Genomic DNA, 27,105 nt, shown 5'->3' on the forward strand with positions numbered 1-27,105 from the left:
TTTGTTATGACTACATGCATGAAAAATGACCCTAGTAAACTTTGAATTAACAAAATTATGTTTGGAGCAAAATATGATTATAGCTTTAGGTTAAATTCTCAAATCCAATCTATATGTAAATTTTTAGTGGTAAAGTAGCACAGGGAAATCAAAGCCAGAGTTGATGTTCAGATTGATGAACAAAACAGAATGTTCAATAGGCAAGGTCCAAGGAAATGATGTTCTCCTCCTTTCCAGGAAACTGTGTAAATTGTTAATGATGATGTGATTTACATGATATTTTTTTTTTTATAATCTAAACTACTTTTCTTTTCATTTTATTGTTGCTGCAAATATTTCTTATGTTGCAGAACAAAGCAGAGGCAAATCTGAGTGATCCTAGAGGACTGTCCATAATCACACTGGATTAAAGCTGATAACAGCCAATCAGCTACGGTCGACGTTAAATAATAAATGTCTGGGACTGCTATTGAACCAGTGGGGCGTTAATTGTCCGGCAACACGCCCGCAAATTGAACATGACAGTTGAACCGTCATATTTATGAGTCAATTGGTTACAATGGAATGATTAAATCAATCAATCACGTTTCCTTGACATGGACCACTGGGTCTGAGCAGAATGTGTGTGGTTTAAAGCAGTCGGGTTTATCGTCTACCTCAGTTTCAGCTGTGGGAGAAAAAAAAATCTGCAGTCCTCACACTGAGGCCTCTACATGCTGCATGAAAAAAGCGATGCACTCACAACTCGCAGTTTCAGGCACGATCGCGGACACAGGCACGGGCGCACGAACACACACACACACACACACACACACACACACACACACACACACACACGAGATTTAGTCAGTACCTGCAGTTGTACGTCCGGATCTCCTTGTTATCCCTCTTGCACTTGATCGCCACAAATATCATAGTGACAAACAGGATGGCTGCAATAGAGCCCAGAGCGATGATGAAGATGAGGGACAGGTTGACAGGTCCAATAGACTCCTGTGCGTTCAGGTCTGGAGAGAGGTACACCACGATGTAGGCCGAGGCGGACAGGGAGGGCTTGCCGTGGTCCCTCGCCACCACTGTGATCTCGTAGGTGGATTTGGCGTTTTCTCCAAACATCCTGGTGGAGCGCACCTCTCCGTTCACCTGGTCGATTTCAAAGAAAGCCCTGTCCCCCTCTGAGATGGTGTAGGCCAGCCGCCCGTTCTCCCCCTCATCATAGTCGTCTGCTTTGACTTGGGTCACCATGTAACCCACCCCAGCATTTCTTGGGATGGAAACCTCCGCTGTGCCATTAACTAGTGGAGGGTTTGTCATAACAGGTGTGTTATCGTTGACATCCAAGACAACGATACGCACCGTGGCGTTACTCGACAGAGAGGGATTACCATTGTCTCTGGCCAACACTTTGAAATCAAAAGTCCTGGTGTATTCATGGTCGAATGATCTCATGGAGTAAATGCGGCCTGATGGGTTTATGCTGACATATGTGTTTACATCCATGTGCTTAATCTCACCGGGGACTATGGAGTAGGAAACTGTGCCATTCATCCCCAGGTCCGGGTCTTCTGCTGACACTGCTAGCAGACATGAACCAGGAAGGTTGTTTTCCATCACCATCTCTTGATAGTGTGGTTTAAGGAAGTGGGGAGGGTTGTCATTTTCATCTGTGACTTTGATTACCAAAGACTTTGTGGCGCGTAAAGGAGGCATGCCACTGTCCTCCGCTTGGATAGTCAGGTTGTATGTGTCCTTTTGCTCTCTGTCCAGCCTGCCATCAACAAGTATAGTAGAGAAGCTCTCGTATTCTTGAAGTCTGAAAGGAACATTGCCCTGCAGCCTGCACTGCACTTTGCCGTTTGCCCCAGAATCCTTATCTGACACCCTCACTAGCGCTATGACATATCCACGCTGCGCGTTTTCACTAACTTCGACCATCTCTGTGTTCAATGAGAGTATACTGATGACAGGTGGGTTATCGTTCGTGTCCATCACATTCACTGTGACTTTGCAGTGAGCTGGGATAGAGTTGGGACCTAAATCTTTGGCCTGGACGTCGATTTCATATATTTGCGCCGTTTCATAATCCAAAACACCGTTGACAGTGATGATCCCAGTTCTGGGGTCAATTTTAAACGTATCCCTCGTTTTCTCGGTGACGTAACTGTTGAACGAGTACACAATCTCTCCGTTAGTGCCCTCGTCGGGATCCGTTGCATTCAAGTCTACCACTAATGTATTGATGGGGGAATTCTCCATCACATTAACAGTATACACTGGCTCGTCAAAAACGGGGTTGTTGTCATTAGAATCAATTACCTTGATATTTAACTGGACCGCGCCTATCTTAGGAGGGTCTCCTCCATCTTCTGCGCTGATTTCATATGTATAGTGGGACTGGGTCTCCCTGTCTAACGACTTTTGCACAACAAGCTCAGCAATTTTGGTCCCATCCCCTCTGGTCTTTATTTCTAGTCCGAAAAGCTCATTTGGGGTGATGGAATATGATTGCACTCCAAAGATCCCCGAGTCCGGATCGCTTGCCCCCTCTAGGGGAAACCTGGTACCAGGGGAGGCATTCTCAGAAATTTCAATGTCAATGTGGCTCGTTGGGAATCTAGGTGCGTTATCGTTTAAATCCTCAATTTCAACTTTGATGACACAGATCTCCATAGAGTCTGACATCACTTCTAGGGAAATAATGCACTTTGGGTTCTGTCGACAAACTACGTCCCGATCTATTTTCATTTGGGTTGTAAGGATTCCGGCTGGACTGAGTTCCACCCATCGTGGCTCTGAATTGGAAATAACCTTTAAGTATGGGGGCTGCAGTGAAATCTCAAATCCTTGCTTTAGTGCGTCCTTTGTCACGTTTCCAATTACTGACCCGGGCTTCATCTCCTCGTTTATTCCATACTTTAGGTTGATTACAGCCTCAGCCCCGACCCAGAATAAGAGGAAGAAAGCAATTACTTGTATTAATTCCATCTCCTTGGTTTGCATTGTACCTGTTGAGTTTTCACTGCCTAATAAGGACCTTGATATTTACGCACAAGAATGCACGTCAGAAAAAAACAGGAAAACTGTTCCAAATTAATCATCTCATTCAAATGTCCAGTAAAGTGTTTGGGTGATGAATAGCCTAGCTCTTATGTATGTAAATTATATCATTGTGTGAAAGCTATAATTCTAACAAGTGCCTTAGCCTATTTTACTCTTCTCAGGCAGAGCACATCCTCCGGTCTACTGCAGCGGGCGAAACATTGGGTACGACAGATCTGTGAAAACATGCTCAATATTCTCACAACAGTGATTTAACCGTGTAAATCCGTGCAGCTCTTCTCAAGCGGCAAACTGGTCTTACATATGACTCATATGATGAACTGTCCATTTTCAAGTGGCCTGAAAGGAGGAGAAATACTCGGTCTGCAGAAATTCCTGTGAGCAAGTCCACACAATTTTTAAATCTTCCGTGCAGATGAAGTAATGGGGTTCAAAAAGTCCGTGTTAAATTCTCCGCTTTGATGCCAGCAAATATTTAAGTCGCATTGTGGATAAACATCTTGCGCTGTGGGTGATATTACAAGCAGTGATACAATTTCCTCCTCGGCTATATGCTTTCAAACTGCACATCTGATCAAAAAAAAAAAAAAAAAAAGCTAAAATGATCTGCAGTCACAAAATTATTCAACAGCTTAAGTCCGGATATCTTTGCCTAAAGAACAGGGGTGCGATTGCAGGAATGTCTCATCACATCACTGAAGTCCCGATTACCTTTTTTATTTATTTTTTTATTTCCAGCAGATGTAGTCTTTCATCCTGTCCGAAGTCTTGAAGCTTTTACTTACTAATTCATTTCCTCGTATCTCACTTGGAAAAGGCAGCAGATATCCCGATAATTAGTCCATGCAACAACAACAAAAATCCGTTGTAAATGTAGCCAAAAGCAAGTGGGGAGGAACCGATGCAAGAGCCTATATGTACAAAAATCATTTCATGTTGGGCTGCAGCAAAGTAGAAGCAGTGTAGCCTATATCCAGCCTGGTTGAGGCAGAAAAAAAGAAAGAAATCACCACTCGTTGCCAGTAGGCTGTCTAGTTGACTCCAACAAGCGCTCCTCTCGCTTCACTGGTGCACACTGGCGGCCGCGCAGCTCCGAGCCGAGCGCTCAGTCTCAGGACCTGCAATCCCCTCAGCCAATCAGGGGTTACACAGGAGGGCTGAGCTGCTGGTGGGTGGGGCAAAGTACAGCAATGAAACACGGCCAACTACCTGTTCTCCTGCAGATGGGCGACTCAACGGGCAATTACAGCGTACAAGTTGAAACACGATGCTGTGTAAGAGATGATCGTGAGAGCGGTGGTTCCAAAGGTGGGGTCTGGGGACCTTTGGGGGTCTTTGAGACGATCCGCACAGAAAAAAAAAAAAAAAAAAAAAAAAAAACAGACACAATTTTTCCCAGCGGAGGCACAGAAGGGATGCTAGGGATAACGTTTCACAGATCTGTCCCTGTTTTCTCTTACAGTATGGGCAATTACTTGGAGCAAGTATTTCAATGGAGATCCTTGAGGTTATTATGGACTTGTATGGATCTTTTTGACCCTCAGCGACATGTTAGAGTTTAGTAACCTGTGTGTCAAAGCAGATAGCATCACCGAAGAACCAGATATCATTTTCTTCTTCCTTCTATTTTAAGTTGCAACAATACACATTTTGTTACATCATTTACACTCTAACCCGGGCCTCTTGTCTGCACTAGGCTACGTCTGAACTTACTAAGCAGCACCAGGCACCGTGGTGAAGCAACTCCCAATAACGAAAAAGATTTTAGATCATGGTTTGCCATCGGCGAAATCAATACATAACCCACGTTATTATTATTATTATTTTTTAGATGTCACAAAAATTTAAAAAAAAGGTTTTCCGACTAAATATTGCCCTTGAGCCTTCTTATCAATTACACAACCTTACGGGGACACACAGTTAAATATCATAAATCATATTCTATAAAATGCTAAGGTCAATAATAGGTTTCATTTTATTTAAGATCACAACCAACGGTCTGTTTCACACCTGGTTACTGTTAATGACTTAATGAATTAATACATTGAATTTTACATTAAATACTTTTGGATATACAGCAGTAAACACGTGCCTACCGTATAATGGAGTGAGATTAATAACAGAGAACAGTTTCATTTTATGGAAAATAATACATTGCCTTCACTGTCGTTTGTTTGTCAGCTGCAAAGCCCACATGTATAAAAGGTTAATAATGACGTGAGTGTTCTATGACCTCCAGACTGTCGCTTATCATTATAAGAAAAGAAACAACAAATCAATCATTAGCTATTATTCAGTTCATCACTTATCTCCATGTAATTCAGGTCGACATAATATTGAGCCTCCTTATGACGTGAACAATTCACGCCTGTCGACAAAATAAGAAAACTACTCTGCCAAAGAAAAAAGGGAGGTGAATATAAAGTCCCTCTTGTTGCTCTGCATATATTCTCTCATCACCACCCTCCCTTAAATCTTCTCATTCACATAGAAGCAGCGACACTCTCACAGACGGTCCCTCATACAACCACACGCACGCACGCACGCACACGCACGCGCACACACACTAACACACACAAACACACACACACGCACACACACACACACACACACACACACACACACCCTCCTAAGCAGCCAGCCTGTCCGCCTGCTGTCTCTCACCGGCGCGCGCAGCCGCCATCACATCCTGTCTTGGGCAGACCGATTTCAAAGTCACAAGGGTGACACCTAGCGTCCGCAGCCGCCGCTCGATTCTGTTATTCCAGCTTGTCCATTTTCACCCCGAGTCTGTTTCAGCCCAATGAACAGCGTGCCACAAGAATAACAATGAAACACACAGCCAAATCAATTTCCTTCTTATACTGGAATATATGTCGACAGTTTGACCACTATTAATATACTGTCCAAGAGGTGAATTAGTTCTGAGCCATATCCAATCTTTGGCGATCAATAAAGAGTGATTGAACTATGTATGGGAAGGAGAATAAGGTAATTCTTGTGCAATATGGACCTTACTTATTTATGTTTTTATTTATTACAAATACCTAAACTGTCAGTCAATAAAACACTTGAGGGTGAATAGCAGCTTCACTGGGCTCATTTTAGGGTACTAGATGGAGATAAACTGTTTATATAATTCTGAATAAATGTATATAAACACCTGTGTTACTATATCTTACAGGTTACAAGAGCAAAGGGAAGTTCAGAATCACACACCACTATCTCTGAATAAGTGTAGTGAAATAAAAAAAGATGAGGCCACGCTCTCTCCTGAAAGAATCCCTGTTAAATGCCTCAGATGTGATGTTCTTTAAGTGAAAATATTTTCTCTTCTCTTGCATAATGCAAGCATAATCTTGACAAACAAGCAACTATCAACAAAGCAACTTGTTTGCTCTTCCATGACACTTTTCACGGCATGTTGCAGTCGCATAAGGAGAGCGCCAGAAGGATCTTTAAGCTCATACATTCTTAATGTCAGTGACTTAAACAACCAGTGGCAGGGGACTTTCTGATGGCTGTATGTACAACTTAGAAATACAAAAACGTACTATGCACTATCAGTCTAAGATGGTGTTACAGAGGCTTGAGTTCCCTGCTTGACTCTAAGATGAACTGGTGCAAGTTCTCCCTGGTAACAGTGCCAATTAAAGTACTGAACAATAACACAATGCAATGTGCTTTAATTGTTACATGATGTCTGTGAATGATCAGGAGACTAGACTGCTTGTATAACATACAATAAATAGTGACTATTGTTAGCGTGCATTGTTTTTCAAGTCAAGTCAATTTTATTTATATAGCCCAATATCACAAACTTGCCACAGGGGGCTTTACAATCTGTATAGCTCACGACACCCCCTGTCCTTTTCGACCTTTGCTTCAGATAAGGAAAAATTCCCCAAACAAACCTCTTCAACAGAGGAAAAAGTAGAAGAAACCTCAGGAAGAGCAACTGAGGAGGGACCCCTCTCCCAGGACGGACAGAAGTGCAATATATTCGTGTGTACAGAATAGCCTAATATACAGTAATAACATTACAATATAGTTAATCCATATGATATGACAACATGATACATAGAATGAGAACATATATGAACAAGATGGATTGAGGAGGATGTCAAGCAGCTTCCAGGTGTCGGCAAACAGCTAGCGCCTGAGCCACACGACTTTCCTCTCCACCATGTAACCTGGGAAGGACACGAGAAGCAAAACTGAAGCACATCATTAACACAGGTAGGTACAAACAGAGAGAGAGAGAGAGAGCGAGAGAGAGAGAGAGAGAGAGAGAGAGACAAGAGGAGTGGCTGAATCTCCTGGAGGACGGAGATCCAGATCCAACATGTGGGATAAGGCAGGAGAGAGAGAGAGAGAGAGAGAGAGAGGTCCCAGGATGGCCGATGGTCTGGCACAGAAAAGCTTAAAAGTTCAAAGAGAGTGAGAGAGAGAGAGGGATGCTCACATAAGTGCTTGTTAAACACAAACAACAGACGGTTATTGAGAAGCAGTGGCTTTTACAAAGTTTTTTTTTTTTTTCGACAGGACTACTAGGCTTATATTATACATAAGCGACCCGCAAGTTAAAGCAAAAAGATGAGTAATACGTTGGATTTAAAGGCCTCAACAGAAAGTGACTGTCATATTCATAAGTCGTCGTGTATTTATGCGACTAATATTGTTTTAAGGCAATTAGAGTTGATGAGTTGGTTCATGTCAAAAGGGTTGTGCTGAGACCTGCCGTTAACCCTACAATGGAAGGGTTAAACATCCTTGGGTTTGCAAGATTTGGTCCAATTTGGAGTGCTACAATGCCTGATGAGGTGAGGGCTAAGAGAGTTAAAAATGTACCCCCCCCACCCCCCCTCCTTATCCCTGCAGTTGAGTGCAGTGTGGAAAACAAGGCTACAGCACTGCCTGGAGCAGCAGGCTTGATCATAAACTATAGCGCAGTAATTTAGCCACAATGTATTTCTTTCTCTCAGAGAGTGGTGGCATATTTCATTTATGAGCTACCTATCTGCCTCAATTTCTTTCCTGCTGTTGGCGTTCTATTGTGTCCCTTATTGATTTTACCGCTTTGTTAAAATCCTTAAATGTTTTGTTGTGAAGTGGTGGTGCATTGACTGTTTGGCACCAGTGTTTGTTTACATCGCCATTATTTTGGTTGGTGATAGAAAAAGGGGAAGTGATTGTGAGAGATAATATGTTTACTTGTCTACTGATTCATTAAAATGTTATTGAAGCTCAGGAGTGTCACCTTATATTCTGGCATAAAGCTACCCTCAAAGAAGATGGTGCCAAACATGAGGTATTTACCCGAGAAAAATCTATACATTAGGTTTATTACACACATTGCAGTACACTGTTCAACACCTACACAACAATGCTGTCAAAATCACACAACAGAAAACTGAAAACTGTGATCTTACCGAAGGTTTGGTGAGTTGAATTAAAGCTCCCTCTTATTGGTGTTGATGATGAAAAACGGGCAGAAAATGGAATAATGGTAAATTAGTCCAAACTCAATGTATGTGTTTATTATCCATCAACATAGTTTTATATTGTAGAGAAAAATCTGTTCTTACAACCATTATAGAATATTTCTTCCTTGAGCATATATGAATATTTAAATGTATTTCCTAACATATATGTTGCACTGTACTGTGTGGGCATTAAGGTTGTGCAGCGGCTTCTTCTTAAACTTAAAGACAGGAGGCAGAACTAGGCAATGTAAGAATTTCACAACCTGGTTTTTGAGCAGATTTCTGAGGCATTTGTGGTGGCAGAAAGCTTGAACCAGTGCAGCTGAAAGTACACAGAGAATGACTGATTTATTTCATATCATTTTTTTCCTCTGCTGCCAAGGAATGGCACACGTCTGTAGTCTGTCCCTGCTGCTTGCTTGGAAAGGAATATCTAAGCTCCTCTGACAGAAGCTGGCATTATCACCCCTATGTCCTGCCCGACACTGGAAATCGGCCCATGCACAAACACAGACTTACAGGAGCTAGCACAAGACAGACAGCAGCGCATTAATTCTGAAGGAGCAAAATGGCCACGCTTATTTTGGCCGGAGCTGAAGATGACGTTATTATTATGGTCCTCATCTATACAGTTTCTCAAAAAATTGATTTCTCCTGAGCACCCCTTGCCAGAGGCATAAAAAGGAAGGGGAACTGACAGGCTTAATCTATGGGCCTCTCGTCAATGACGATACGCCCTCCACTCCATTCCACACTGTGCCCGTCCATGATACATCAATTAGTATCAACTCTCACCATCCATCTGAGGGTTCACAGAGTCCCTTGGGCTCACCAACATGACTGCAAGTACAATTCAACAGCAAAATGGGCTTTTTTTCCTGCTCTTCACCAACTATTTTTTTGTTGTGCTGTTGGTTGTTGTTGTGCTACTTTTAATTTAATCCTGTTTTTAATCCTAATTTCCCCAAAGCACTGGCCTGGGACTCCCATCGTGGTTGAGTTGAGGAGGAAAGAGTACAGTGGGTACAGCTCGGCTTTGTGTCATTCAATCAGCGTTAATACCACTCAATAATTCTTTTCCTCGCCATCACTTCTCCGTGAATCAGTCAGTCGAAATAAAAGTGGAAGTTTTTGTGTTTGTGCCTCTTCTGGACACTTTCATCTACTCAAGTGTTACCACAGAACAAAAGATAAAAAAAAAAATGTAATGGCTGCTGATGACGCACTTGTTGGACACAACTGTGTCCTTTTTTTTTTTTTTTTAGCAGCAGCACAAGAGCTGCTTTTGATTTTCACAGATTTGATTTGATGTGTTCTGGTAGAAATGTCAAAGGTTCTCCTGAATAGCCTCCCTCAGGTTTAATAGAATTACTGCTCTCGTCTTGCTTTGCCTGACAGGTGCAGGAAATGGATGTGGATGGTCTTGTATTAAAATGGATGTGGACCTTGATGCATACAGATGCAAATGAATGAAAGGATTGTTAAATGCGGGCATTTGTAGTCGCATGGTTGGTGGAGCTCCTGATCATCAAGAGCTGCATTGATTTAATATGCAGTTTGTTGTTTAAACAATTAATAATTAGTAACCCAATGACCCATTTGCTTCTGAAATGAAAGACGTTTAAGAGAAGCTTGTTGTGTTTGTGCATAATTGGTTTAGCTATTTATGCTGTTAGATGGCAATTAACAGACTTTGTGTACAGTCCTCTCATGTTTAGAGCCAACTGTGCTCTCTCTGTTGCTCTTTAAATGTCTATATGATAAATAGCAATTTAAACTCTAAATGGCTATTTGTTAAAGTACTCCCTTCAAAGTGGAATTAGTTTTAGAATACTTTATTATATGTCACTTAAAATGATGCTTACCAATGTAAGAGAAAAATAGACTAAAAATGTTCTCATTTCTTATTTTTCCTGTAAAATAAATGTAGACATGCATTCCTGTGCCAAAGATAACACAGACAACCATTATCACAATTAATGAGACAATCATACATTTACAAAAAAAATATTTGGTTCACTTATTGATTTTCTCTTGTCTGCCTGCAGGGGCTCCATGTTAAAGAGAGGACATGCTTTACAGATTGTTTGGAGCCTCACATTATTCTTGATATTTGCCACTTACAGTTGTATTTCTCCCAAATCAACAAAGTGCTCCATGTAACACATTTCAATTCCCCTGAAAATTATTTACCTCTGAACAGCATTCTTTCAAACATATCTGAATTGGGATATTGAACATGTTACCGTAGCTATGAATGCTTTAGGCAACCTAGGCCAGTAAAACACATTCTTTGAGTCAGGGTGTTTTGGAACGAGTCTGCTATATTGAGAACAGATTTTGGAGCTGCATGTTTTTAATGCTCGACTGTTTAAACCACCATAGTTCACATTTCTTCTCCGTTTCCATAGCATGAAGCACAATAGGTGTAATCACGAGCACAATACCATGCCAGAGATTTCATTTTGGTCTAATTAGCCTGCTGTGCAAAATCAGTTGTCTTTGTTTGGAGGCCTGGGTCTCTTAAAGAAACAAAAAAGAAAAAAAGAAAAAGAGCCAAACAAACCCAAGGCTCTGAATAGACAATAGACAGGATCTGTGAACACAGAACTTTCTGTTCACCTGGCGTACGGTCAATTAGCTTTGTGTTGCTGTGTTTATTTAATGTCAGCTCTGATTAATAGGCACAACATGGTGTATAGAACACCTGAAATGTAGTATGGTGCCTGGGTGGGACATTGCTGCCATCCGATACCATCTCCACAACACGGTGCTTATCTCGTCGTCCCCCCCCCCCAGCTGTTTTATTGTCAAGATAAATTATTGCGGCTGTGTGCCTCTTTTACCCCCTCAGAATGAAGCAGTGATCATCAACATCATGGTCACTACCTCTCGCCATCCTTTTGGATTGGTGCATGCTTGGCCATGCTTGGCGGCATTTTAAAGTTGGTGACATATGTCAGTTTTAAGTAAATGTGTTTGTTGATCTTTGTATTCATAACCTAGGGATCCAAGAAGAGGATAACATATTGTTTGGGGGGGGGGGGTTATTCCCTCTCTAATCTGTCTGTCTAATCTAATATACAAATTATTATTATTTTTTGAGCGGCTGTGGCTGATTTAACCGGTAATACTCTGGTAAATCCGGACTAGCCTGACCGGGCTGTGTGCTGTAAAATGAGAGAACGAGGTTATATTCACAGAGGATAACATCCCTTCACAGAACACACAGCACACATCCAGTGTGCCTGCCACTGCCCCTTTCTAACTCCCAAACACACCTAGCAAAACTGCAATTTTGAATTTAAGACAGAAACCTTAGTGATACTCCAAAATAGGTTATAGTCTCACTCTAATAAATGTTGACTTCCTGCTGGTCTTGTTAAGAAAATGACACTTCCTTTACCCCTCACCATAATTGTTATCAAACCCCAGGCGGGTAAGCACAGCCACTCCTGCCCATATGCTGCCTGCGGGATAGATGCAGCAGCAGGGGGTGTGGGGGTCATGTTTATTGCTTTTCATAATGTGCCACCAGTGTCCAGTAATGAGGACTTTGCCCTATGATTGTGCCTGTTTAAAATGTTACACTTTACCACCTTACTACTGGGTTCTAGCAACATTTGATGGCACAGGCTTCATAAGGCTCGCCACAAATTAGTAGGTCTTGTTATTTCAGCATTAGCTTGTCAACACCTCATCTTAATTTCACAGCTGAACCACATTTGAACCGTATAAATGGAGACCTCGAACGCTTTGCCTGCTTGTGTCGAGAGGAGATAGGAGGTGAGGGTGTGTGGGTGTAAGCACACAGGCGTTTTTGTGTCTATTCCACTATGTATGGATGTGAGTGTGCGTGTCAGCATGTGTTGAAAAGGCATTCTCCTCCTCAGAGAGATGTGAATTCAAAATAACAGACACAGAGATAGAAATAGAGGGAGAGAGACAGCGAGAGTGAGCGCGCGCTCGAGAAAAAATAATCTCATGCTATGTTATCCATGCAAAACCTGACAAACCACCCCCGAGACTGATCTGGCTTAGCATTCAGTGTGGTTAGGGGCTTGTTTGTGCTCCTATGATTGGAGCAGGCTGGCTAAGTTGGCCTCATAACAGTCCAGTCACAGTGGAGCCCAAGTGGAGTCACGCTGCCTAGGGATGGCAGGCCTGTCTCTATCTGGCCACAGATATCAATAAGGGCAGTAGTGCAGTCTTCTGGGAGTCTGGACAGTCCAAATGTTCTCCCCTGTAGGAGGGTTATTAATTGTCCCGATGTTGTATGTGGCCTGCTTGCACAACATGTTTTTTTGTTGAACATTCTAAATTCCAGGCATGTATCCCAGAATGCAATTAGTCCTCTGCCATTAGATCAAGCGACACATGTCTTCTTGCCTCGTGCCCGGTCTGGAATTGCGGTGAGGGGAGGCAGAAAAAGAAAGAAATTAGTATGGAAATTAGCTGTCTTCAAAGCCTTTGGCGTTAAAGGTGGTGTAAGGTGCTACAGGAAGGTGGCAGTTTCCTTTGCAGATATCCAAGTAAGAGAAAATGCAGGGATACAGGAGGATTGATTTCCTTGGGAGACTCATATCCCTCTGTGCAATGTGGGATTAAGGAAATGGCACATGAAAGGCATATCATGCTGTTTAGTATACACTAATTACCCATGCCATACAGAGTGGTCTGGGGAAAGCAGATTGTATTTTAACATCACACCGTGATTTTTGATCCATGGAGAGTTGGAGGTCCTTAACATTTTAAAATAAACACATTAGAGTTTGTAATCTTTACTCGAGCCCAGGCCTGAGAGATGAGTCTGCTTTGCCTTCTGATGCTTTTCTTCACTTCCTCTGGGCATTAGAAAAAATTATGACAAACTGACACATGTTGAAGCTCCACTGCAGTAATGCATGTATTATATCAAATAAGTCAGTGCTTCATGACTTCAGCACCCAGGGCAGTATTCAGGGCAGCACGCACACAGGACAAACTCGGCACATTGACATTTTACTGGGGGTGCAAAGGGGGAGAAATTACACCAAACTGCACCTCCTACAGGTCAGGTTAATATTTGAATTGGATAATGGCCTTTATATCATTTAAATTTTAACTATTGGCTCAGTGTTGGTCAGCTGTGCACTGGGTTACGGTTGCCAGTTATGTGTTGAGGTCAATGCTCTTTTGAGATGTGATATAACTGTGCTGAACATTGTGCTAAGATGTGGTAATGTGTGAACAATGTGAGACCTGAGGATTATTAATGTCTTGGCCCATCAGCTGCAGCGTGGAACGATTTCTATATATTGTAACAGTTTGTTGTATTGGTACAATATTTGGTGGTTGTATAGGGTCATTTCTTTTCTATTTTACAACCTTCTAGTAGCTTTGCATGTACATGTACAGATAACATGTAAGCTCATGTGGTTATTAATACAGTTGGTTGCTCTCTGCATACATTCAAAATGAAGAGAATAGATTTTGGGTTGAACCTGCATGTTATTGACACAAAGAAAAACTGGTTTAATTTTAAGAAAAGATCATGGTTTTGGTTAAAATAACCAAGTGGGTAAGTGAACGTATGGCAAGAGTAGCTCCTATGGCGCCATTTTGATGCTAACAAGCACTCACCCCCCGTTAGCATCCCACTGACTGCCATTCATTTTGACGTCACTTTGACAGTGAATTACTTTACATCTGAAGCGTTTAAAGACTTTATTTTCCCATTGTTTATTTCTAAAGAAACACAACAATGTATAAAAGGCTCCATTACCTTGTATCTCACGTTATGGCTCCGTAGTAGACGTTTTCGTAAAAAATAGGCTAACGATTGTGTCATAATCACACGACTTACTGACGCATAGTAGAGGAATTACCGTATAGTACAGGAGAAGCTCACAGGCAGTTTCGACTTACATTAGCTGTTTAAGTTTAATTACTAATACTACCTAGCTATACTAACTAGCATTTTAGTTAGCAATAATTTGCCTGTGCCCATGTTATCTCCTTACATACACCTACACTCTCCATCTCTGCAAGATTGGGAATGACTGAGATTTCTCTTGGCACAGCTACCAGAACACTTACAACTTTCAGACAGGTTGCTCATGTCACATTTACATCTTCTCTCTCAGTTGGAGGCTGCTCAGTAACGCTCAGCCATCACCGGAAAAGTGCTTCTAATATCCTTCACTGGTCTCTGTCCAGAGCAACGGGATCTGTTGGTCAATTATATACTGTCTATGAAAATAACCTGGTTAAAGTGAGGAAACAATTATAGTCATGGGTAAAGGAAGAACGTGGTTCAGGTTAGGGAAAATTTGCAGTGATGCTTTAAAAAAAACAAAATGTTGACTGTTGGTAGGACATGGGATACAAACCGCCAACATCTAACCAAAGAGGTTTTGAGGAGCTACTACAACATCACACTACTTCCACCTTTGCTTATGACAGTAGTAGTAGTAGTGGTAGTAGTAGTAAAATAGAGGTCCTTGTCAAGTAAACATAAGTCGCATTTGGCACTTAAACAAACAACTGATGCTGTCTTTTTTTGGTGTGAGCAGTCACGTTAAAACAAACTCAGCTTCTTTCATTTTCAGGCTTCAGCCACTTCTTGATTAGTCGTTTTTGGCCAAAATAGTGTAATAGTGTGCTTGGTATAAGCACAAAGAAAGTCATTCAGACTAGTCCCAAGGTTTCCTCTTTTATTCCATACAACTTTAAAGTCCTTATTACCTGAATATCTAAGATAATTGCTCTTTCTGGCACCCCGTGGCTTCATTATCTCTCTTACTATGTAGTAGGTATAGGTGGTGCTGCTTTTTTTGGCAAGAAGCAATCTGGCCCTGAGGCTATAGGAATTCCTTTCCCCCATGTGTCAGCTAATGTTTACTGAGGCCTGAGGACTGAGGATGGATCACAGGATTTCATAATCCACTGCCCGTACAGTGGAGCAAGGGCAAAAAAATAATTCTCTTTGTGTCAACAGTTGTTTTATTCATGGGTAATTTCCCCATAGCCAGACTCACGCTGCAGCCAGAGATGGAGAGAAAGAAAGAGATAGCAAGAGAGATGTCCACACTCAAGTGCTCTGCCTCCCTGGAAACCGCTTCATGATATGGTTGTAAAGCCTTGCTATTTGTATTCCACCTGAGTTGTTCCTTCTCATTCATGTGTTTTAACCAACCGTGTATTTGAATTTATGAAAGCCATATAAGTCAAGGGATGCAGATGATGTCAGCAGTTCTTTAAGGTGTGTGAGTGTGTGAGTGTGTGAGTGTGTGTGTGTGTGTGTGTGTGTGTGTGTGTGTGTGTGTGTGTGTGTGTGTGTGTGTGTGTGTGTGTGTGTGTGTGTTGCAGGGGGCATCTCTGAAAACGCTATTCAACAGTTTTCTTTTTGCTCCCTGGGCACTGGCTATTTTCCAAGATGTAGTTCAGGATCAATGCGCTGTGGAAGTGAGCTCTAAATGGCAGCACTGGAGGTAAAACTCACTCAGACCTGAGCACAGATTGTGGAAATCTGAATTTTAGAAATGTGATATTTCACATGGCATAGAGTGGCTGTGCATCCTCTTTGATATTTTCTCTTTTATTTTCTTATAGTTATATACAGTATATATAGCCATAGTTTATAGTGGTTGATGGGTTTTATCACACATAAGAAAAGCATGTTGTGTCAAGGGACCGTTTTTAAACACTAATAGATTAAAGCAGTATTACTTTCCTCAACGCAAATTAAGACAAAAAGTATTCTTAGGCAATCGCAAAATGTATTTTTCGTCAATTGAATGAAAACTCAACAACAAGGCGAAAGACGGACAAATGAACAAATTACTGTTAATGCAAGGTCCTACTCAAAGACCTGCATGCATCTGCAGACTCACACTGCCTAGCTCCCGATTAGTAAAAATGTATCCTCCACCGCCCAAAATTTGCTCTTGCTCAGAAGTTGATTTAGCTGCGTGACCTGTTGTTATTAAGAAGCATCTAACATTCAGTAATGTTCCGTCTCTGTCAGTGATGTTATCTGACGTAACCGGTTCTCTAAATTCATTAACAGAATTAGACAAGTAGCAGCAACAAAACGGCCGGGGCAAACTATGAAAACAAGCACACTGACATTTATAAAGAGGTAAGCTAATGTAACATTATAAAGTGTGATTGTCAATCTAACGTTAATGTCCAATGTTACTTTCAGTTGTCTATCTTTCGCGCTACTATCTAAATGAATGAATGAGTATTTTTCAGGATTAATTTTAAAATGATGACAAAAATCAGACTAAAATGGCTTTAGTTTTTGAAACCAAACTAGAACTAACTAAATCAAATGACTAACATTTAAACAAATAAACCTTTTCGTCAAAAGACTAAAACTAGATTGAAGGTGCTCTGTAAACATTCAGTGTTGCATGTCAAAACACATTGTGTGTACATTGTGTGTATCCTTGATGCCTAGCAAACACTGCCTTTCCTTCCTCATAAAATGCTTCAATTTCTTTTTATATTTTAAAAGGAGCTGTTCTTGAAATACTAAAACAAACAGCCTGCATATGGCTCTTGCAGACCATTCCCCAATACTTAAAATACCTACATTTTTCATGCACATGCGGTCGGACCGACTATCAAAACAAAGAACAGAGAAACTTGAATTACAGCATATACACAGACAGAGTGTGACTTCATTCTCCGCTCAGCAATCTTTGCGTAGCAAATATTTGCACTACTAATGGTCAAAAACTCCACAGCATGCCTTTAAATGATGCACTCTGCTACTATCACACAGACACTTTGTCTTACCAAGACCATTTGCCCACCAAGTGTAGTCACATAACAGAGAGGCTTGAGACAGCTTCTTTCAGGCTCTGCTGCAGCTACACTGTTAAACTTCCCCATCAATAAGTGTTTATACTGCTGTCAGAGCTGCAACCTGGGGGCTCCTCTGCTGTGTCCCTCACTGATCACAAAGGTGGAAAAACTCCAGTGTTTGTTGGCAAGCCATCGTGGCCCTTTGCAGACCTCAGGATGTACATTCTGTGCATACTCGTGTATTTTTTCTCTCCTCTCCTCTGATATCTGGGCTGCACAGGACTGCAAAAGCAGGATCATCTTAAGGTGGATAAAGAAGGACTTTCACTATCATAACCCTGTGGATTAACTGGTGCCTTCTCTATGCTGATATGAAAGTGCACTGCATTGCAGGCAGAGTATATGAGCACTGCAGGCAGAGTATATAAGTCAAAGGTGCATTGTTTGGCATTCTCTCAGTGAGAATGGGTGGCTCACAGTGTTTTGTTAGATGACTGGTATGATGGCAGAGGTATGCATCCAAGGGTTTGTTTCAAACCAATGTAAACACATATAATGGAAAAAAAGGAACAAAGTTAAAAAAAAAATGGCCACTTCAATTCCATAAATAGCAACAATAAAGAAATGTTAATAGGAAAATCAACAGGGTAACAATAATAGGGAAGCAGAAAAAACAAAACATTAAAAACATCATGCATAATCAGTGACCACCATTTACAGCTACAAATTCTTGACTTTTCTAGCACATACTGTCTGCTGCATTCATGTTGTATTTATTTTAATTTTTTTTAGTTGTTAGTATAACTGTTGTTGTAGTCTATATCAACGATGTTTCATTTACGGGGTTGTTCCGGTGCCGCCGGAGGTTCCACTGGATGTCCTTCATTTTGGGCCGGATGTTCCTCACCTTCCACTTTCTTTGTGTTGGCATTTTAAACTCCGGTCGATTCAAAAAACGTCCTCCGAGCTGGAACCGACAATCAAATTATATTTATCTTTTCTTTGAGTAAAGTTCTCATCACACACTCGACAGCCATTTTAATTCCAGAACTCGCCTCCGTCACCATGTCACCATTCCTGCGTCTGGCGCTCAGCGCCTCCCAAGACGATTGTGATTGGTTTAAAGAAATACCAATAACCCAGAGCACGTTTTTCTCCCATCCCGGAATCTTGTGTGGACTAGCCAGACCTTCCTTTGCAGCGCTGTGGAGGAAGGTCTGGCAATGTGAGACTACTGTTGCTTTTGCTGAGCGTCTCTCTCTCTCTCTCCCTCTCTCTCTCTCTGTCTCAACCCTCGGCCTCTCATCTTACTTTCTGTGTATCATTTTGTCATACGTATTGTTTTTACTGTAATTTCATTATGGTGGTCTGTTCTGTACACATAACTCTATTGCACATCTGTCCATCCTGGGAGAGAGATCCTTCCTCTGATGCTCTCCCGGAGGGTTCTACCATTTTTCTACCGTTAGTTTTTCCCTAGTCTATATCCTTCGCGTTCCACTTCCGGGATTGCTCCGGTGCTGCAGGAAATTTCGCCGGATGCATGTACTTTCCGTTTCCTTCCGCTTTTTTGTGTTGGGATTTTAAATTCTGTGGATTTATGAGTACTAAATTGTTAACTGCTCCTCAGATCTGCATGGTAAATTGAGACAGCTAGCTAGACTATCTTTTCAATCTGAGTTTTCTCTTGCACAACTATTTTGCAGCGGGTCTGTGTGGAGTTTAGCACCGCCCATGACAATTATGATTGGTTTAAGAAATGCCATTAAACCAGAGCATGTTTTTCTCCCATCCCCGAATGCTATGTGGAGTAGCCAGAACCTCCTTCAGCGCGCTATCCATAGGGTCAAAGGATGGAGGGTATGCTGTACAGATTGTAAAGCCCTCTGAGACAAATTTGTGATATTGGGCTATAATAAAATAGAATTGAAAACTAAATTGAATGTCATATTGTACCCACTATAAATCTGAGCTTCTGAGAGGGAAAAACAGTCACATCAGCCTCCCTGTTGCGATATCTATTACTTGCTAGAAAGCGTCAACCAAACTGATCTTTTGCAAAGCAACATCATTGGCAGTTCAATGTAAATAGAATCCATTATTAACACAATTACAATTGATTCAGTTTCATTTAAAAAGGAGCTATATAGCCTACACAGTTTGTTTATATCTGGCTAACTAGAAATATGTGATTCAATTACAATTGCTACTTTAGGCTGCTGCTGCACCATTTATATGGTGTGACTACAGGACTAGCTAAGTGAGTAACCATTTTTGAGTAACATGGGAACACTCCTACGTCATAACAACATGATGTTCCCATTTGCCAAACGTCATGAATGTAGCAACAGCTCTGCAACTTTGCATCTGAATGTGCTACTGTGTGATATTTCACCATTCCTGCAGAAGGTCTTGATGAAGTTATTAGCCACTGGGAGGCAGAAGGTTGTGTCTACTATTCCACAGTCAACGTGCTACAGAACAAACAGGAAAGTGACTCAGATAATGGTCTCTCTTGTGCAGCTGTGAATTAAAAGTTCTCTGTAAAGGTGACCTGATTAGGCATTGTTCCAGCTGGACCTCATTAGGTTAAAGTGCACCTAATAACCTTTTGGCGTGAATGACAAGTTGCATTAGTTCACTGCACAAGCTTTTTTGCAATGCTGTGGCTCGTCCTGTCTACAGGGGAGAGTTGTGAATATGTGAACAATCTCTGTTATATAGCAGCAGAGACGCCTCCATGAGAACACACTCATTGACTCAACTCCTGTGTTCTCATATGTTTCATTAACTTTTGCAAGAAAATGATCGATATTAGCCATATGAGATCTAGTTCAGCTGGGGGGAGTGTATAAATTGAATTTAGGTCTAAGGTTGACAGACTACTTGTTTACAGTACACTAGGTGTGGCTTATTACATGGGTTATATGTGTGTTTATGTGCGTGCACAAATGGGTTTATACATGTCAGAGTCAATAGACATCATGCCTCCACATGATGGGTCCTCAGGGCGAGTCTTTCTCGCAGTGGGCTCTAGATGCATAATGCAAGGCTTGGGTTTACTTTCACCTTCCTCGACCACACACACAACATCTAGATTACATTCCCTGCTTCACTCACCAAAACAAATTCATGTCAAATTGCCACATCATCGGTGAGAGGAAGTGATTTCTGACATTACGTTGCAAACAAGTAAACGTGGAAATAATACATCAACAAATCAGGGGCTGATGGACAAATTATTCTCTCTTAGGGACTAATCTCAATGACCACAGCAACACAAGAACCTTGATTCTGCATTTTCTAGACAAAAGGCAGTAAGGCCAGTGCCCAGCAAAGTGGCTGCCCCCGCCAAACTGGAAGCTCACAACCCCTCAGTGTTAGATAAGGTTGTAATAAGATATAGTCAAAGCCTGGCAACTAATCTGATCTTTCACCTCAGTGAAAGATAGGAAAGATATAAAAAGGTATTAGGAGTGGGCACTAAGAGGATTAGAGTATGGAAACGGATGTGTGCCGGCGTTTTTATTCCACTCATGCTTAACCCTTTCAAGCTGCCCAATCTGCTACACGCAAACAATGATTATTTAGTCCTGCTTTCGATGGGAGGCATTGCTCTTGTTTCAGACCAGTAACTCTCCACACACCTCCCACCCTCTCTCATTTAATTTGTTTTTGTGGGAACAAAAAAGGTGAGCAGCGGCCTGACAGAGCTCAGGTTTGATTAAGATTCTCTGTCCTGTGACAACACAGCATGGGTCGGTGTCTCTGGTGAATTACTCTGGATTGAAGATTGACATTTGGTGGTTGGTTTAGCAGGTGTGTGTGCGTGTATGCGCGTGCGTGTGTGTAGCATTGATTTACATGGGCGTTTGTTCAGGTTGGACCTCTGTATGTTTGGGTAGCAGCACACATAGCTGTTTGTGTTTTGTTTTACATATGTGTGCATGCAATTAGACATGTCCCTGTCTTTGTGTACACCAAGCGCTCAGTGGCTTAGTGCAGCCTAATCTCACATAGCCACACTTCAAGGATGTGAGATTAAGTACAGCCAGACTGTAGAGGGCAATTAATCTTCTTTCCACATCCAGGCGGCAGCTTTAATTTCAGGGTGGGCCGATCATAGCAACAGTGTGCTGTGTGAAAGGTGGAAACACACGTATTTGACCTTTTGACATATGTTAACACAGATACTAGTTTCAGGGGGGCAATACCATTGATGAGCCTTATTGATTTGAAGAGGGATTGTTGCAGTCAAAATTAAGTCATCACTCTGGGAGAGACAGCTGTTACATGGGCTATGACAGAGCCGGTCTACGGAGAGCCATTTCACTCCCTATTAAGCCCCATTGTACCGAATTTGGTTGCAGTTCCACCAGAGTTCCACTGGGGGTGATCGCAGGCGAGTGCAAAATGAATGGGACTCTATGGAGCTAGACAGCTAAATGTGTCTCTTTCGCCCTGATTGTCGTTGAGAAATCTCAGATTTGATTGTAGTTTTTGCAAGTTCAACATGGATTATAGGTCGAAAGTTGAATGAACAAGTACTTATGTCCTTTGGATTTCTTACAGGTTGAGTCGTTGTTGCCCATAACACGCTAGCATTCTGCTAATGAATGCTGATTGGTCAGTGAAGGACTGATTACGACAAGAGATCCCACTTGATGGCATCTGAAGCGGAACTAGAGTGTCAGAGTGAATATTTTGGCGTGGTCTTTAAAACATTCTAGCTTTTTCTAGCACGTGTATTAACAGGGAGAGCCCAGCAGCCCACCGATTGTCGCTGTCTATCGGGACACAACCCTTGAATGCACAGCGAGCTTAGAAGAAGCGTGTGGATGTAACCTTACAGAAGGGCACGACCATTAATAAATCGTAGTCTGCTGTGGGTGGTAGAGACAGGGAGAAATAACAGGTGTCAATCTTCATTACATGTGATCTGCCGCCTCTCCAAATTCCAAATTATTCCCCAATTAAGAAGAAAAATGAAGGCAAGGATGCTCTCTAGATTTGACATCCTAATTAATTGCTTCCCTCACATGAAGAATTGACTCATACTTCATGTCACCTTGGAGCCCTCGTGTGTTTTGCATCGCAAAATTAGTTAAGAGAGCTCGCTGTAAAAAAGTTTTCAAAGTGGAGAGGGCTTTAAAATGTTGACAAGTTATAATAATGTACGGAATTAATTCAATTATAGTTTGCTGTTTAATTATATGTAATATTTGCACAATTGTATATGTCAAAGTATTTTCATAAAACCATACATCAATAAGTGTTGACAACACGCTGGTTTTAAATATGCCACAGAGTTGGATATGAGGAATAAAACTCAAGCAGTGACGGCAGAACTCACTGAAGACATAATTGGCTATACTGTGAAATGGGCTCGAGTTTTATTATCAAATCAGCTGTGGTGAATTAAAGCACTGTCTTTCATCCTGTCCTCTCATTTGTTATTTAGTTCCCCCACGGCATCCCTTCGTCAATTCTACCCCAGATTGTAGCAGGCAATTTCATTCCTACAATCAATTACAGGTTGATCGTGAATGGTTTACTGTGAGGGGAAAAATGTGAAAAAGATTGGAAATATGATTTCACTTCCATGGGTAATTGCACCAAATATGAATTTTATGACTGTCTCTTGCCATCCTGGCGCCCCCCCCCACACACACACACACACACACACACATGCGCACGCGCACACACACACACACACACACACACACACACAACTCACAACAAATACAAAGTTCTTTACAGACAGCACAACAGATTTTTGCATAAATATAAGTTTTCAGTGTGTCCTTGTGAACAGCTTAGTGATAGTTTTGCAGCATTACAGATGGCTTGATAAAAAACACCCATCCCCCCCAAAAAAAACAACTTCCCTCACAATCATGTCTGCAACATGACAAGTGGATGGGAAAATTATGTATCATTACAGGACTTGGCTCCCTCTATGTACAGTAGTACATCAGTCACAGCGTCTCACGCGTGCTGAATGTATGTCATTCTAGCTTCAAGCCAACGCCCTCCTTTGGTGCAATTTTTACACTTGGCAGAGTGATTAACGCATGTGAGGCGCTAAATCTGGGTTGCCCAGAAAGCACCAGTGCTAGATAGAGTGGTACTCGAAATCCTTTCCACCTTTTGCCTTCCATTTCATCGGGCTCAACATACGTCTGTTGGATTTTCTTTCCTTTTGATGATCACCACTAAAAAATATTTGCTCCCTGAAAGAAAAGCCCTGTTGTATTATTTGAATTCATTAACTTGCTGTGTGTTTGCACATCTGTGCTTCTCATCGCCATAAATTCCGTGAATTGGATTTGATATTTCCCTTTTCACTGCTATAGATGAAATTTGAAAGTCTAATGGTTCACGTAACCTTGCAGAATTGTCTGCAGAACCTCTTGTGAACACTCTGTAAGCTGCAGCACTTCTCAGTCTCCCTGTGTCCCTGACTCAACTGCTTAGCAAATTGTCAGACAACCTACAAAGAGAATTATGGGCCCTAAGGGGTCTTGAGGAAATTGCACCACTGGCAGTTTTATCTGGGGGAGCTGCAGGGCCCAGACAATGTTCCACTTAAGTATGATGACAGACTAGAGGGGATGTACCCTGGCCCTTTCTATAAACTTCACAGCTGAAAACTAAAAACTCATGACATCCCCTGCTGAAGTTGTCGCTGTAGGGCAAAAGTCAACAATCATAAATTTAGCTTATCAGCCAACTTGAAGACAAAACACATATAATATTTCTGGATGTGTTCCATTAGCAAAGTAAATTCAAATTTTGCCAGTATATAGTTCCATAGCATTATACAAATAGTTTACCCATTCATTTGAATGGTGACAAGTAACCCACTCGACAGCCTTGATGAATACCGCACGTGGAAATCATCCATCACAGTAACGGGCTCTTGCTTGAAAACAAATCAAACTAAAAACCCAGACAGTTGACTCACATGGTGACAGAGTACAGCCAGCAGGTTGGCGTGCATTTGCCTTTGGTGTGTTTACATGTAGTTTGCTGCAGGAAATCATAACAGAGGAAGATAGACCTCTAAATGCATGCACAACACATTCAGGGAAGCGTATTCGCTTTGAAGTGGTTATTATTACACAGACAGAAAATTCCTGCAGGGATCAAGACGAGACACCAGAAAGACACAGTAGCACGGTGCTGCTGCTACGAGGGAAGCTCATTTTTCTTCCTTTGCTAGGTTAACATGTTGGTTTGATGTTTTCGCTGCCGCTGTGTAATTTGAATTAAACACTGCACACGATAGCAGGAGCGAGACTAAAGATACGACTGTTTCCACCAAGGTCTTTGTATATTGGCCTGTTTATGAGGGCGCTGATGTCCTATTGCCTGTCACATTCGTGATAACAAACTCTGCCTCCAGTCCCCCCTAAACACATTTCCCTCTTATTTTGTGAAAGGTGCGCTCAATGTGTGTTCTGCGTAGTGTATACAGAAGTTTCTCATTAAGCACAGTAATGAACAGGAGTATCAGGAGCGGGCAAGGTGTTTTATTAAAACCAAGTGCGGAGAAGTGAACCAAGCTACACAGCCTCACTTCTGACACCCAGCAGAGAGCTAAATAAGCAGAGCATTGGACTTTTCCCTTATTTCAATACTGCGAGTGAGAGAGATAAACAGTGGAATTAGGCTGACTGTGTATGTGGTGCTAGTGGAGCCTCTTGCCACCTGACACGTCCACGGTGATGAATAATGAATGAGCAGGACAGAAGCAGTTACCATTTGGAGACAGTTTCCTGATGAATGATTACTGGCTCCATTGGGTCTGTATTTGCATAGGAGATGAAAACGTCGAGAGGAAGACACATGGCCGTTACAGTAGTGGAGGCTGTAATACTTTTGACTGCTGAGCAGGCAACTCTTCTAATGTTATAATCAACTAGCATGGCTGGTCATAAGAGACCACACATAAAACAGAATAACAGAAGATGGGTGAGGGGTGCATGAGGTGACATTTCAAATGAGATGTATTTATCTGTTATGCTATTAAATGGGTCTGTCTGCTCCAGCAGAAATTCCGATTTATGTTAATACCATTCTGTACAGCTGTTCCTTTAATAACCACATTCATTACTAGGCGACAGTTATTAACAGAGCAAAAAAGGAAAAAAGCTATGCAAGTGAGGTGAGGGAAATTTCTCACATATTCACACACACATATAGGCCCACCAGAATAATGAGGTTAAAGATAATGATCACTTCTGCAGAAAAGGAAACCGAACCAGTTGATTCATCCCTTTGCAGACAGATAAAATCCAACTGCCACTTACTTTACTGTAGCAGCCTTGCTGCTGTGTAGCAATATATGCTAGTGCTGATGTGAGGAAGATAAGGATTTCATGGTCATCGCGTCTCCTCACAAGGTGGTTGTGGTGCCGCAAGGGAGGGTACAGCCTCTGTCTGGCCCTGCAGGGTGAGATGAAGGGTCCCTGTCAATGTCAGAATTCTGTTTACACCTCAGAGCAGCCACCTATGCCACCACTTCTCGCCTCACCACGCAGAATCGCGCTTGGTTTGATCAGCTTTTCGAGTCGGCTTAATCTTGTCAGGCCTGACAATGAAGGCTGATCTCCTCTGTTCTTCTTAGCTGTGGAATCAGCCTGCAGCTCACCCTATTCAAACAGGGCCCAAGATACCCCCAGAATCCATAATCATTTCTACGAGGGATTTTTGGATGTATCAAACATTCTCAAGTAAAAGCACTGATCTGTATTCATCCCTACCATAAGCTGGCCTGGCTGAATACCAAACGGCCCTGCTGAATTCTGAAGGCCCCCTTTTAAAAGTGCCTAAGATATGCATAAGGGGTAGTATAAGAGAGAGAAATCATCTTCTTTTCGTTGAAAAGAGATGAGGAGACAAGTGTGTTTTAGTGCTCTCCGGTTCGGTTGGAGCTAAGAAGACGCGCAAGAGTAAGAGAGAGCCGAGCGAGAAGGTGGGAGCCATCATTACCATAAGGCTTCTTAAAAGATCCTCCAATGAGGGCACTTAATAGAACCATTTGTAATAGAGGCTTCCTTTCACTACACACAATGTCGGCAAAGTAAGGAGACACTCTGTATGTGGGTGGATGTGCATAGAGAGCACAGAGTGGATGTTCTTCCCCCCAGATGTTTGCCTTCTTTATAAAGAAAAAAGTCAAATGCATTTCACATAGTATGTTTTTTTGTCTCTTGAGAATCTATGGAGCATTACTTGTCAGGCTCACAATCTGGCCCACTCCCTCTGCATCTTTGAGTTGTTAGGAAAAACGTTCTTTTTAAGACTCTCTCTGAATTGCAGTGCTAACATGAATCTACCCTAAATGTTTACTGGTACTGTACTGCAAATGTGGTTGCGTATTATATATTATATATTCAGTATCATTTAGGTAAGGTAATTCTTTAAATGCTATACATGAAATCAACTCAAATCAATTTCTCAGTCTCAGTGTAAAATACTGTATTCCTCAACGTGTTAATAAGCACAGCACCCAAACCCTTAATCTGGATATTATGATTCTAGTGTTCTGTAGAGCTAACACCATCAGCTGAATAACTGATTAGTCTATTAAAATTGTTGTTAATTGTCTGTTAATCATCAATTAACCGTTTGAAAAATGTTCAAAGGAAAAATGCCCCAAAATGACTGGTTTCAGCCTTTTAAAATGATGAATATCTGTTGGTTTTCTTAGCCCTCTATGATTGCACCTGATTATCTTCTGGTTTTGGACCATTGA

General features: G+C 41.7%; 1 protein-coding gene and 1 long non-coding RNA gene across 3 annotated transcripts in view; both read right to left on the minus strand.

Moving 5' to 3' along the window:
• Window positions 1-4,130, minus strand: part of pcdh19 (protocadherin 19) — a 55,802-nt gene extending 51,672 nt beyond the window's left edge. For both annotated transcript variants that reach the window (XM_028588639.1, XM_028588638.1), the window contains exon 1: window positions 854-4,130. In XM_028588639.1, the coding sequence (XP_028444440.1) occupies window positions 854-3,000 (2,147 nt within the window). In that variant the 5' untranslated portion in view covers window positions 3,001-4,130. The remainder of the gene's footprint in view (window positions 1-853) is intronic.
• A 2,626-nt stretch (window positions 4,131-6,756) lies between these two features.
• LOC114562309 (uncharacterized) overlaps window positions 6,757-27,105 on the minus strand; it is a 202,891-nt gene continuing 182,542 nt past the window's right edge. Inside the window, exons 4-5 of the long non-coding RNA XR_003693488.1 lie at window positions 25,658-25,793; window positions 6,757-7,253 (exon numbers count right to left, since the gene is read on the minus strand). This is a non-coding gene — a long non-coding RNA (uncharacterized LOC114562309). The remainder of the gene's footprint in view (window positions 7,254-25,657; window positions 25,794-27,105) is intronic.

This window comes from Perca flavescens, chromosome 10 (assembly GCF_004354835.1).
Source record: "Perca flavescens isolate YP-PL-M2 chromosome 10, PFLA_1.0, whole genome shotgun sequence".
Lineage (NCBI taxonomy): Eukaryota > Metazoa > Chordata > Actinopteri > Perciformes > Percidae > Perca > Perca flavescens.